We start from the raw sequence: 14,638 nt of genomic DNA on the forward strand, positions 1-14,638 counted from the left end.
TAGCCTATAGTGAACTAGAAAGCTTATATTGAGCCCATCGTGAGCTGGGAAGCATATAGAAAACTGCTGAAGTTGCCGACAGCCTATATTGAGTTGGTGAGTCTATAGGTGAGATGTCGGTTCTATTCTAAGCTATTGGGCCTATATTGTACGGGTAAAGCTTCAAATGAGCCTATAGCGATCTGTTGTGAGCTGATAAGCTTCTAGTGAGCCCACAGTGAGCTGTTGGGCCTACAGTGAACTGGAGAGCTTATAATGAGCCTATATTAAGCTCGTCAGCATATAGTGATTTGTCGAGCCTATAGTGAGCTGGTGATTCTTAAGTGAGCTGCCGAGACCATAGAGCGCCTATATTGAAGTAGAGAGCCTATGGTAAACTATCGGGCCCATAATGAACTCTTAGGCTTTTAGTGAGCCTATGTCTAAATGATGAGCCTATATTGAGCTGGTGTGTCTGTAGCGAGCTGGTGACTCTGTGGGAAGTCCTAATTGATGTTGTGAGCCTATAGTGAGCTCTCGGATCAATAATTAGTGGTTGGCCTATAATTAGCCCATATTCTAATGGTGAGTCTATACAGAACCTGTAAACTTCTATTGAGCCTATATTTAGCTGTTGAGCCTATAATACTCTGTCGGGCCTATAGTGAGCTGATGAGCTTCTAGTGAGTCTATAGTGGGCTGTCGGGTCTATTGTTAACTAGAGAGCTTATAATGAGTCTATATTGAGCTGGTGAGCCTATAGTGAGCTGCCAAGATTATAGAGAACCTATATTGAAGATGTGAGCCTATAGTAATCTGTTGGTCCTTTAGTGATCCTATGTTTAAGTGGTAAGCCTATATTGTGTTGGTGTGTCTATAGGAACCTTAATTGAGATTCTGAGCCTATAGTAAGCTCTGGGATCTATAATGAGGCTATATTGCACTGGTGAGCTTCTATTTGGCTTATATTGAGCTGTTGAGGCTATAGTCTTATAGTTAGCTGATGAGCTTCTAGTGAGTCTATAGCGAGCTGTCGGGTCTTTTGTTAATTGGAGAGATTATAATGAGCCTATATTGAGCTAGTGAGCCTATAGTGGGCTGCCGAGATCATAGTGGGCCTATATTGAAGAAGAAAGCCTATGGTAAGCTGTTGGGCCTATAATAAGCTGTTGGTCCTTTAGTGAGCCTATGTTCAGTTGTGAGCCAATATTGTGCTGATGGGTCTATAGTTAGCTGGTGACTGTATGGGCCTTAATTGAGGTTCTGAGCCTGTAGTGAGCTCTCGGGCCTATAATGAGCCTATATTGTACTGGTGAGTTAGCTGGAGAGTTTACAATGAGCCTATATTGAATTGTCGAGCCTATGGTGAGCTGATGAGACTATATGGAAATAGTGAACTCATGTTTAGGTGATGAGCCTATATTGAGCTGGTGTGTCTACAGTGAGCTGGTGTCTCTATGGGGAGACCTACTTGAGGTTTCTGAGCCTGTAGTGAGCTCTCGGGTCTATAACGAGTCTATATTGTACTGGCGAGCCCACACTGGTGAGCATATGGTGATCTGTCGAGCTCATAGTGAGCTGGAGAGTCTATACTGAGCTTGGGAGCCTATAGAGAATTGTTGAGCATATAGTAAACCTTTGAGCTTCTACATAACCTATATTAAGCAGGAGAGCCTATATTAATATAATAAGCCCCATGGCCTCTACTGAGCTGGTGAGCTTATAATGAGTCTATAGTAAGCTGCTACACCTGTATTGACCTGATTAGTCTACAATGAGGTGGCGATTTTGCAGCGAGAGTGGAAACTATGTAAATCTCAAAAAAATCTAAAAAAAAAAAACGACGGGGGACAACACGTTTTTGGGTATTTTATGGGACCAGCAAATTAAAATCAAGGGAGAGAAGAGAGAATTCCAGAATCGATGAATATAAACAGGTTTTCCCTAACTTACCTTTTTACTCGAATGTTGATAGTAGCGACGCGGATGTAGCGAACACATATATCTGTCGACGGCCATGCAGACAAGGATGACAGCACTCTGCTGGGATAATGCACCGCGCAAGAGACCCTGAAACCAAAAAAAAAATAAAAATATTTTCTTGGAAATCTCAACTCAACCTGGTTTAATTCGGGACCTCCTCAGAATTTCTTTTCTGCCTAGAAGAGATTTTTTCTTTAAAAATCCAAATTCAGCCTTGGCTAAATTGAAATTTTCCCATTCTAAGTTTTTCCAACTTACCTGAATCTGGCAAAATATTTCACCATAAGGCCAGCAATGGAACAATGCTGGCAGTAGACCAAAGGGGGTGATGAGCAAACCAATGGTGAGGTCATTCAAAGCCAGCGATGTTAGCAAATAACGAGGCTGCGAAATTCAAATGCGGACAACAGACACCAGACATGACCCACAACGATAACAGCAGCAGTCCAAGCCAACGCCACCATTATCGAACGGAAGTGAAAACACAAAAAAGAGAAAGGAAAACAAAAAATAGGACAGCATGTCAGTAAATTGAGCAGCAGAACAAAAACGAAGGGAATTTTTAATGCCACGGCAGCTGCAGCCAGACAGTTCCATCTCCCAAACAAACAAACAAAAAAACGGAGGAGCATTTTTCAAATTGAATAATTCAAATCAAAAAACAAAGACCAATTCTTATTCTACTTTACCTGCTGATGTATATAGGGTGAATAGCGTCTGTTGTTTATGACAAATATGACCAGGGCATTGGCCCCAATTACGCCCAGCGTTAGGATGAGTATTAGCACCGCCTCGACGGTCTCAACAATGCCGACATGCTGCAGGAAATTATGGCTGGTATAGCGGGGATGGGAACAACTTGAGTTTTTAACTGCCGGTGGTACCAATAATGTACCGGATTTCAGGTCCATTGCAATGCTGCAGAAAAAAAGAAATAGGAAAAGAAAAAAAAGGGGGGGAAGATGAAAACAATTGCAGTGTAAAATGAATGTGTTCTTTGAAGAACACCCTGGCGTGTAAGTGATGGCAATACTTATTATTATTATTTTTTTTTTATTGGAATTATAATTCAGGGTGGCTGAATGGAAAAGTTCTTATGGAAACCCTAACCTGACAGCCTAAAAAATCATGTTTCGTGCGGAGAACACTGTGGCGTATAATTACTGACAGTAAGTATACGTCACCTTGTTAATTTCTTTTTAGAATTCATTATTCAGCCATCCTGAGTTGCAGTTTCCCAATACCATTAAATGTGCTCTGTAGAGAACTGGCTATCCTTAAATGAGCTGATGAGCCTAAAATTAACTGGAAAGCCTCTATTAAGTTGACGATCCAACTGTAAGCTTGGCGTACCAATAGTGTGCTTAGCTAGTCTCTAGCGAGCGGGCAAGTCTATGATGAGCTGCAGCGCTTATAGTAAGCCTATAGTGTGTTATCAAGTCTATGATGATCTGGAGGACTTATAGTAAGCCTATATTGAGCTGGTAGTCCTGTAGTGAACTTCGAGCCCATAATAAGCCTGCAAGCATATAATGGGCTTACATTGACGTGGTGAGGACATAATGAGCAGGTTAACCTATATTGAGCTAGTCCGTCTACAATAAGCTGGTATGTCAATGGTTAAGCTAAAGGGCTTATATTGAGCTGGTAGTCCTGGAGTGGGCTTACGAGTCCATAGTGAGCCTGCGAGCATATAATAGACCTTCGTTGATATGATTAGGACATAGTGAGCAGGTGAACCCATATTGAGCTAGTCGGTCTAAAATACCAGGTTATGTCCATTGTGAAGCTGAGGGGCTTATAGTGAACCAATATAGAGCTGGTAGTCCTGTTGTGAGCTTGCGAGCCCATGGTTTGCCTGAGAGCACATAATATACCTAAATCGACCTAGTGAGGCCATAGTGAGCAGGTGAACCTATACTGAGCTAGTCGGTCTGCAATAACCAGACATGTCCTTGGTGAAGCTGAGGGGCTTACAATGAGTCTACATTAAACTGGTTGGTCTGTAGTTAGCAAACGAGCCCAAAGTGAGTCTGCGAGCCTGTAATGGGCCAATATTGAGCTGTTGAGGCCATAGTGAGTTTATAGTGAGTCATTGTGTTAATAGTAAGCTAGTGAGCCAACGAGCCGATAGTGAACTGCCAAAGTTCACGATAAACTGACAGACTTATAGGGCACCTATATTGGGCTGGTGAGCCAATAGTGAGCCTATATTGAACTATAGTGTAAATAATGAGCCTGAAGTAAGCTCATGCGATTGTAGTGAACCTATATTGAGCTTGTTAACCTATAAAGAGCTAGCAAACCCATATCGAGCTAGTGAGCCAATATTAAGTCTTCGTGGAGCTGCTGAGCTTACAATGAGCTGCTGAGCTTACAATGAGCTGGTGAGGCTATTGAAAGCCTAAATTTAACAGATGAGCCTACAATAAGCTGACAATCACTTAGTGAACTGGCAAATCCATGGTAAACTGACGAGTTTATAATGAGCTTATATTGAGCTGTTAAGCCTGTAGGAAACTTACGAATCTAAAGTGAGCTGGCAAGACTATAGAGGGCCTATATTGAGCTGAAGAGCCCATAGTGAGCTGTAGGGCTTATAGTGAGCCTATATTATGCTTGTAAGCCTATGGTATGCTGGTGAGCCTACAGTGAAGTGGTGAGATTATAGTGACCTTGTATCGATCTGGTGATCTTATAATGAGCGGACAATCCTATAGAAAACTGACCCTGTCCGCAGCATAGCCGGTCGGGCGAACTAGGAAGTCCATGGTAAACTGGTGGGTTTATAGTGAGCTTATATTGAGCTGTTAAGCCTGTAGTAAGCTCACGAGTTGAGGTTATAATGGGGCTGTTGAGGTTATAATGGGTCCATATTGAGCTGGTGATTCCATAGTGACCTGGAGGGCTTGAGAGCCCATATTAAGCTAGTAAGGTCATAACAAGGTGGTGAATCTATATTGAGGCCATGTTAAGACTTTATGGAACTGCTGAGCTTATAGTTAACTGGTAAGGCTATAGAGACCTTTATTGAGCTGGTAGGCCTATAAATAGTTGTAGGGCCTATGAGTCCTTAGTGAGCTGGCGAGGCTATAGAGAGCCTATATTGAGCTGATGAGACTAAAGTCGGGCCTCTAGTGAGCTGATGAACCCGAAGTGAGCTAGTAACTCTGCTGTACGTTGGATGGGTTAGACCGAGCTTATATTCGGCTTGTGAGCCCATGCTGAGCGTACAGTTAAGTGGCGAACCTATATCGATCTGTTGAGCTTTTAAAAGCCTGGCAATCCAATGGAAAACTGGCGAACCTGTGGTTAAAAGGCGAGCTTTTAGTCAGCCTATATTGAGCCAGTGAGTCGATATGGAGTCAGTATAGTAGGTTGGATAATTGAAGGTGAGCTGGAGAGCAAATCGTGCGCTGGGTGTTTACTGTGAGCTTGCGAGCTTATAATGAGTTGAAGAGAACTAGTGAGCCTATATTTATCTATTGACCCTTTAGTCGGGCCCCTAGAGAGCTAATAATGAGCTGGTAGGTCTATAGTTAGCTGACTAGCCTTCATATAATAAGCTAGTGAACTTATGCTGATGAGCTGGCAACTCAATTTAGAGATTTCGGTCTTATAGGGAGCCCTTATTGGGCTTGTTAGCCTATAGGGAGCGTACAGTGAAGTTGTGAGTTTATAGTGAGCCTATATCGGTCTGTTGAGCTTTTAAAAACCTGGCAACCCAATGGATAACTGGCAAACCTGTAGTTAACTGGCGAGCTCATAGTCAGCCTATATTGAGCCAGTGAGTCGATCTGGAGTCTCTATAGTAGGCTGGATAACTGAAGGTGAGCTGGAGAGCAAATCGAGCGCTGGACGCCTACAGTGAGCTGGCGAGCTTATGATGTGTCAAAAAGTCTATAGTGAACTGGCGAAGCTTTTTAGAACTGGTGAGCCTATATTTATCTATTGACCCTATAGTTGGGCCTCTAGTGAGCTTATAATGAGCTGGTAAGCTTTAAGTTGGTTGGCAAGCCTACAAAAAGCTGGAGAGCCCATAGTGAGCTGGCAACTCTATTTTGAGTTGACGGGCTTATAGTGAGCCTATATTATTCTTATGAGCCAATGGAGATCTGGTGAGCCGACAGTGAAGTGGCTAGTTTGTAGCTAGCCCATATTGATCTGGTGAGTTTCTAGGGAGCTGGCAATCCTATAGAAAACTGAAGAACCTCCAGTTAACTGGCAAGCCTATAGTGAGTTTATATTAAACCAGGGAGTCGATTTAGAAGAGGTGCAGAGCCTCCAGGGTGCTGGCGAGCTTGTGATGAGTCTGAGAGTCTATAGTGAGCTGGCGAGGCTCTAGTGAGATTGAGAAGCCTACAGTATGATAGAGAGCTTATGATACCGTCAAATGTTTGGGCTTCTTCAAAGTGATTTCGCCCTCCTTGGTGCGTATGAGTAACGGCGTTAATTATACGCCACTGTGACCTGATTTTTTTCTTTTTTTAAGACCGTTTTGTGAAGTTGTCGTCGGATGGTCTTAGCGATCGACCTTATATGGGCCATGATTTTTACTTTTAAATTTTAATTTCTCGGACCCATGGTGCGTATGATGGATGTCAACACTTATACGCCACTCGAGCAACTTATTTTAAACCCACCGTTAATGCCATTTAAAAAAATCGAACTCAATTTTTTTTCAGTGCATTTCTCAAAAACCAAAATTTGACAATTAAAAAATAATACTAAAAAATTTTTTCCAATTTTCTGAAAATTTTCGGAGAACAAATTTCCCAAAAATTCCATATCCTCTCCCCCAAACTCTCTTGGAGAAAATTACTATGCAAAATCCGCAACATGAATGAAATTGAACGCAAGAAAAGATATCGTCAACATCGTTTACGCATTCAAAATGCCACCAGCTTGGTAAATAGTCAAGCGCCGGCCAAGCGGAACGGAGATCCGGGGGAACAAAGAAAATTAACTTTCCTTGAAATGATGATGGCTCTGTGTCAGAAAGGCAGCAGCAGGACTTTTACACAATCTCCAAATGCAGTGGCGTTGAGACAATCATGTAGCTGTTGTCCTTTCAAGGAAGTCGGAGGTCGGCAATTAACCACACATGACTCGAACTCATCCAGCTTATCATTGGATCATGGCAGCAAGAAATTGAAATGCAAGCAACGTACCGGCCCAAGTTTGTCCAGCGATATACCCTATCATGTCTGGCAACGTTATCGCCAATTGCCATTCATAAAAAGTCCCAGCCAGCTGATGAAACTGCTAAGACCTCAAATATTTCTTGATTTGCACTCAGAGCATGGCCAACCTTTGGGACGGCTGGTTGTCCAACTCTTCACCGAAGCCTGTCCGGAAATTGTTCTACAATTTGTACGCATCTGCCTGGCCCAACAGCCGGCACGTTTTAAACTCACCCGTGTCCTGTTGCACCTCTGGCTGGAGGCCGAACTGCATTTGATGGACAAGAATGCCCTGACCATACCCAACATCGAACACGATCCGATGGCCATCAATCATGGCAGTGCTGCAGGCATTCTGTCGTTTCCCAGCCGTTATTTGCGTGGCAGTAAATTCCGTTTCATCAGCTTCAGTGTGAGTTTCAGGCCCATCGATGTTTTGAATGGCAAAAGGATTGCCTTTGGCCGCATTCGGCGTGGCCAACATGTGTTGCAACATTTGCAAAACTGTGAAGTATCCGACAATGGCAGGCCGTTGAGGGAGATTTATGTCAGCACGTGTGGCGTGTTGTGAGCCAGTGCGGGAATGAGTGAATGAATGAATGAATAATAAATTGAAAAGATATTTTCTCCCAAAAAAAATTAAAAAAAAAAAACAAAATTGGAACATTTAAATATTGCCCCAAAAAAAGACAACCCATTTCAATTCTGCTCGGGATTATTTCATATTGTAAACAAGACATATCCTTTGTTCCAGGAAATGCGATATCGAATCGAATAATCATCGAGAGACACAATGACCAGCGAGAAAGAGATATGTAACAATTTTACTTCGAAGCTTTTAATAAAATCAACACAATGAATTCTCGATAAATCCTGTGATATGTATTCCTTCGTAGTCCCCCACCTACACTGCAAACTGCTTACAACCTGTAGTTATCCCTCACTAAGCGGATTCAAATGAAATTCTGGGAAAAGCAAAAGATTGCAATGGACTGAAACTATATTTGATTTTACTTTGTATCAATGTTTTCGGGGGGGTTTTCATATTCATAGTTTTAATTAATTCCTTTTTCTGGGTATTTCGTGGCAGGATATTAAGGAGGATAGTGTGTATTTAGTGGAAAAATAACAAAGGATAGTGGAATATTGATATATTCAAAAGTATGTATACCATGACGTATACATTATGACAATACTCATACGTCATGGGGGGCAATAGAAAATACATTCAGAATTCTTCCATGAGGAGCTGGATGAGCTGATTGGCTCCAGGATGAGAAGACTGGCTCAAGGATGAGTGGCATAGCTCAAGGATGAGCTGACTAGCTCAGATCGATGAGCTGACTAGCTTACATTAATGAGCTGACCAGTTCATGGATGAGTTGCATCGATGAGCTGCCTAGCTCTTATCGATGAGCTACCTAGCTCATATCGATGAGCTGACCAGCTCATATCGATGAGCTGACCAGTTCATGGATGAGTAGCTCATATCGATGAGCTGCCTACCTCACATCGATGAGCTGGCTAGCTTACATCGATGAGCTTGCTTGCTCACATCAATGAGCTGAGTAGCTCATATCGATGAGCTGAGTAGCTCACATCGATGAGCTGACTAGCTCATATCGAAGAGCTGAGTAGCTCACATCGATGAGCTGAATAGCTCATATCGATAAGCTGGCTGGCTCATATCGATGAGCTGAATAGCTCATATAGCTGACTAGCTCATATAGCTGACTAGCTCATATTGATGAGCAGACTAGCTCTTATCGATCAGCTGACAAGCTCATATCGATGAGCTGACTAGCTCACATCGATGAGCAGATTAGCTCATATCGATTTGCTGACTAGCTCATATCCATGAGCTGGCTAGATCACATCGATGAGCTGAGCAGCTCATATCGATGAGCTGAGGAGCTCATATGGATGAGCTGACCAACTCATATGAATGAGCTAACCAACTCATATGGATGAGATGACCAGCTCATATATGTAGCTCGATAAGCTGAGTAGCTCGATGAGCTGAGTAGCTCACAACGATGAGCTGGCTAGCTCACATCGATGGGCTGGTGAGCTCATATCGATGGGCTGCCTAGCTCATATCGATGAGCTGAGTAGCTCGTATCGATGAGCTGAGTAGCTCGTATTGATGAGCTGAGATGACTAGCTCATATCGATGAGCAGACTAGTTCATGTCGATGAGCTGACTAGCTAATATCGATGAGCTGCCTAGCTCTTGGATGAGCTGAGTAGCTCACATCGATGAGCTGAGTAGCTCATATCGATGAGCTGCTTCGATGTTCATATCGATGATCTGATCAGCTCATATCGATGAGCAGACTAGCTTATATCGAAGGGCTGACTAGCTCACATCGATGAGCTGACCAGCTCATATCGATGAGCTGACTAGCTCATATCGATGAGCTGAATAGCTCTTATCGATGAGCTGGCTAGCTCACATCGATGAGCTGGCTAGCTCATATCGATGAGCTGCCCAGCTCATATCGATGAGCTGCCCAGCTCATATCGATGAGCTGCCCAGCTCATATCGATGAGCTGAGTAGCTCATATCGCTGAGCTGGCCGGCTCATATCGAAGAGCAGGCTAGCTCATATCGATGAGCTGAGTATCTCCTATCGATTAGCCGACTAGCTCATATAAATAAGCTGACCAGCTCATATCGCTAAGCTGCCTAGCTTATTTCGAAAAGCTGACTACCTCATATCGATGATCTGACTAGCTCACATCGATGAGCTGCCTAGCTCATATCGATTGTTTAATTTTATTTATTTTATTTTCATCTGTATTAGATGAAGTATAAAAACAAAATACTTCGGTCGACCATATCTGGTACCTCACGCACATTTTAACATTTTCTAAATAAATAATCGAATATTGGCTGAGGATATACATCTGTCGGCAAATCCAACAGATAATTTTTATTTTTTTTTTTAAATATTCCTTTCATTTCTCACAATTTTCGTACATCTTCATTTCACCCGGTTAATTTAATTAACTGCACCCGATGGCGTATACGTTGTGGCAACAGCCATACGCCTAGCTGTCCCCTCCCCTCTCGTAATGATTATTTATTTATTTGTTCTCATTATTTGCGAAATTTATCTTCAACTTCTCGCTATCATTTCCTTCTCCTCGGAAAACTCTTCAAACAATGCCACCGAAATGAACAACCATGACATATAATGGGATTGTCTGAACACGAACAGGCTCACACACACACACGCACACACACAATTATGTTTACGATTATTTCATACATGTCCCAGTTTTTAACAGAAATTTGTTAGCAATTCCCTTCATAATTTGGTACACACGTATTAAGTTCGACATCAACAACAGAAATAACAGCGACATAGTCTGCCACCACAACGGCAGCGGCAGCAGCAACAACAACGGCACTCCACACATTAAATCGACACGAGAGAATTGAAACCGGCAGTTGGAGTTGGGGAGAGAGAGAGAGAGGGAGCGAAAAAAAAAAAACACAGGAGCAACAACGCAATGATGCTTTGTTTGTCTTGTTACAACAAGACAAATGACAAAAATAAACACAAATAATAACAAAAGACTGTTTACTCGAGTGAAGAGGAAAACAAGGAAAAAACGAGAAGAAGAGGGGAGCGAATAAAATACGTTTAAATTACACTCACACACACATTCCGTGTTTGCGTGTTTACATTACAATGTTACAACACTTGAAAGAGGATTGTCTGTCTGTCTGCCTGGTCCTTTTTCTTGCTCTTATCTCTAAGTTACACACATGCAGGCGAAGGGAAAAAAACTTGTTCAGGATATATTTAAATTGATCATTTAAATGTATGCAAGTGTGGATGTGTGTCATTGTGTACAAATAAAAATAATAATGAATAAATATGTTGGTGGTAAACATCTAAGAAGATTTGAAGTAGAGAGAACTTAGATTTCATGGGAAATTAATATGATGGCGTATACATATTGTCATAACGTATACGCCAGGTGGTACAATTAGAGGTAAAGAAACTTCGTCAGATGTGAGCCATCGGTGTGAGTTATTCAGCTCAACGATGTGAGCTAACAAGCTGATCAATATGAGTTAACCAGCTTAGGCTATAAAAAAAATTAAAGGAATATTTTCCTTTTTTTTTTTTTTTTTTTGGAACATTGATGCAAATATTTTTTTGACATACAATGGTTATAGAGATTTCTTTTCTGGGGAAACTGATAGTGAAATTTAATGAAGAATATTTTTCTCTTTGACTTCATCCTTCTAATAAGAAGCATTGTTGTCCTTCTAGTAAGAAGCACTCTTGTGAAGTATGGTTTTAACCCCAAAATGTCTCTTCAATGTATTTGAATTCTTGGCGTTTGGGTTAGATCAAGACTTATGGTGCCTTTCCGGACGTATAGTAAAATTTTATGATAAATAATTTTGTGGAATGTTTCAACTTGCTACGATCCCGTTTTAAGGGAATTTCTAAGCATATTTTGGAAAAGAGTCCTTTTGATCTCTTTTCCAAAATATGCTGAGGGTTAAAATTCTTTGAATTTTTATTTCCAATATTGCCAAAGACACTATATACCTAAAATGCACAGATTCCGAGGAATCTTCATTCGAAAAATTCCGAAAATTTGAAAGAGGGGGAAACTTGTGCCCTCGGTTGACGTTACTTGGCGATGTAAACTTTTAAAACGCCCATACACGTGTCTGATGTTTTAGTTTTAATTCCTTAATCTGTCGGTTGTTCTCTGTAATTATTGATAAAATTTAAAATAATCATCACACAGTGTAATCTAAGAAATAGCCATTAACATATTTCCTTCTCAGTACATCGGTACGTATGAGTGATGTCACAATGTATACACCATATATACAGGGTGAGATAAGAAAAACTGCAACAAAGTTAAACGCCATAATTTTTACATTTTCTTTTTTCATTTTATTGAATGTCAGAAATAGATTCAAATTTTAGAATAAGTTTAGATTTGCTCGAATTGGTCACTTTTGGCATGAATTATGGCCTTCAAACGGCCAATAAAACCATCACACTCTGCCCAAATTTTGCTCTGCGGTATTTTGGCCCATTCCTGGCGAAACGCTTGCTTGACGTGATCGACAATTTGGCATTTTTTAGTGCCAAGCTTGCTTTCCAAAATACTCCAGACACAATAGTCCAACGGATTGGTATCCAGAGATTTTGGTGGCCATTGTGTGCTGGAAATTACGCGAGAAACCTTATTTTGTAACCATTCTTGGGTGGCGCGTGTTGAGTGCAATGGTGCTGAGTCCTGTTGGAATATCCAAGGCCTACGGCCAAAATGTTTGCGTGCCCCAGGCTTTTACACCCTTCAGAATATTTTCGCGGTAATATTCGGCATTTATTCTGATGCCACCGTCGATTAATACGAGCGGAGAGCGACCATAGGCTTTTACGGCGGCCCACACCATCACCATGGCCGGCGCTTGAGTTCTGGTGGCCAACCGAGGTGCACACTTTCAGCTGACTTGACCTCTTTGACAAGTAAACACGAGCGGATCATTTTGTTTGTTTACTAACTGTTGGACAACGAATGTTTTATCATCGGAGAAAACCAAATTCGGCAGTTCACACCTTTCGACCAAGCGTAGCAAATCTTTAGCTCTTTTGAGTCAATTTTCTTTCTATTGCGGTGTAAGTTCTTACAATTTTTGAAATTTCAATGGCTTTACCCCGACCTCATTTTTCAATATTTGCCGAATGGAATATTGCAATATCTTCAGCTCACGAGCCATTTTTCGGCCACTGCAATGCGGGTTTCGATCAATTCGCTTCTTTTCTTTTCGACCCATTTTTGCTGATGTTGCTGGTTTCTTCCTTCCACTTCACTTGACGTCGGTCTTCGCTATCAGTATTACGGTAACGAGCCATGGTACGAGACACAAAAGGTTTATTCACATTTAAATGCTGGAGTGCTCTAACGATAGCCACTTGTGGTTTTCCAGCCAAAAATAAAGAAATCACACTATCACGCTTGAATTCCTCCATCACGAATAACTTTTTTTCTGGAAAATTCTCTCCAAAATGCTTTCGGACGCTTGTAGACAATATAATGAGCTATCACTGGAATAATTTTAACAGCTGTCGGACGAGTGGCTTAGATATGATAGCAGTCTGAAGTTGATTAAGGTTTTTTTTCATATCACCCAGCATACGTTTTGACAATGGGATATTGTCAAAAGAATAATTTTGAAAAAAAATTTAAAAAAAAAATTTCTAACATGGAAGCAAGGTTTGTTTATAAATATTTAAAAAAGAAAAGAAAAATTGTAAAAAATTACAAACTTTAACAAATGTTTTCTGATATTCTAAAAATAAAAGAAATCTTCTTTCCATTGGTACCCCAGAGCGTATGAGTGGCGTCACAACGTATACGCTACAATTATGATTTTTTTATTTATTTATATATATTTTTTTTTACGGAATTTATACAAATTGAACTTAAACAGCTACAGTAATACATAAAGGTTGTTTACAAAAATATTCCTTAAGGAGGAGCCAGCCGATGACTTAAGCCAGCCAAAAATGCGCTTTATGTGTTTCCACCCTTGGTGTGCAAGTACATACAAAGATTGAAGTCATGGTTAGGCATATTATTGTCAAATTATAATGGGAAACGACGGCAGGATTTAAGTGCGGCTCTGAAGTCCCGTTATGAAATGTCACAAAATATGCTTTGCTATGACTTCAAGCTTCTTTTGTATGTGTACCTTTAGAAATCGTATTTTCGATTTTAGCTGTTGTTGGAAAATATTAATAAACTTTCAACATTTTAACCCATGAGGGATCACATTATGAAGGAAAAGAATATTTGATTGAAAATTTATTTGATTTTTTTTTTTTTTTTTTTTTTTTTTTTTTGAAAATAAACCATCTCTAGTTTCCACTGGTATCCCAGAACGTATGAGTGTCGACACAACGTATACGCCCCACATAGAAATTATTACTATTTTTTTCAATTTGTTTTTCTTTAATGGCTTGTTAAATAGAATGTTTAAATAATTGATTTATACGACTGGAACTCAAAATACATACACACACAAAAATCTCTGATCCTATAACATGTCCAGTAAATCACAAACAGTCCCCATTTCAAATGGAAGATTTATGGGCCATTTAATCAAAGAACAAAAAAAAACGAATAGAGACTCCTGTCTATGGGACACAATATTTCAACAGTAGCACACACACACACATACACACACGAATTGCATTTTAATTTTATTTAGTTTTTTGTGTGTGTGTGACTGTGTCGGTGCACATTTATTTATTGTTATATTTTGTCCAGTATGTTTGGCCTACATTACCCCGGCTTTTTTTGTCGGCCTCAATTTCAACCAGTTGAGACACATGGACATTCTCACACAAATGTTTATAGAAAAATAACCAAAAAAATAGAGTCGAAACAAATCACAGCAAAAATAATAATATATTATTTGTACTGAAATCTAAAAACTACAA

General features: G+C 40.5%; 2 protein-coding genes across 2 annotated transcripts in view; one reads left to right on the plus strand and one right to left on the minus strand.

Moving 5' to 3' along the window:
• The window catches only part of LOC101893868 (5-hydroxytryptamine receptor 1A-beta), a 78,431-nt gene that overhangs the window by 14,542 nt on the left and 49,251 nt on the right, over positions 1-14,638 (minus strand). Inside the window, exons 2-4 of the mRNA XM_020037108.2 lie at positions 2,652-2,880; positions 2,221-2,346; positions 1,933-2,049 (exon numbers count right to left, since the gene is read on the minus strand). Of these exons, the coding sequence (XP_019892667.2) occupies positions 1,933-2,049; positions 2,221-2,346; positions 2,652-2,873 (465 nt within the window). The 5' untranslated portion in view covers positions 2,874-2,880. The remainder of the gene's footprint in view (positions 1-1,932; positions 2,050-2,220; positions 2,347-2,651; positions 2,881-14,638) is intronic.
• Positions 6,662-8,016, plus strand: LOC101893705 (uncharacterized). Its single transcript, XM_005184523.4, has one exon. The coding sequence runs from the start codon at positions 6,802-6,804 to the stop codon at positions 7,714-7,716; it is 915 nt and encodes a 304-aa protein (XP_005184580.1). The 5' UTR covers positions 6,662-6,801; the 3' UTR covers positions 7,717-8,016.

The sequence above is a fragment of the Musca domestica genome, unplaced genomic scaffold, assembly GCF_030504385.1.
Source record: "Musca domestica strain aabys unplaced genomic scaffold, Musca_domestica.polishedcontigs.V.1.1 58, whole genome shotgun sequence".
In the NCBI taxonomy this organism is placed as follows: Eukaryota; Metazoa; Arthropoda; class Insecta; order Diptera; family Muscidae; genus Musca; species Musca domestica.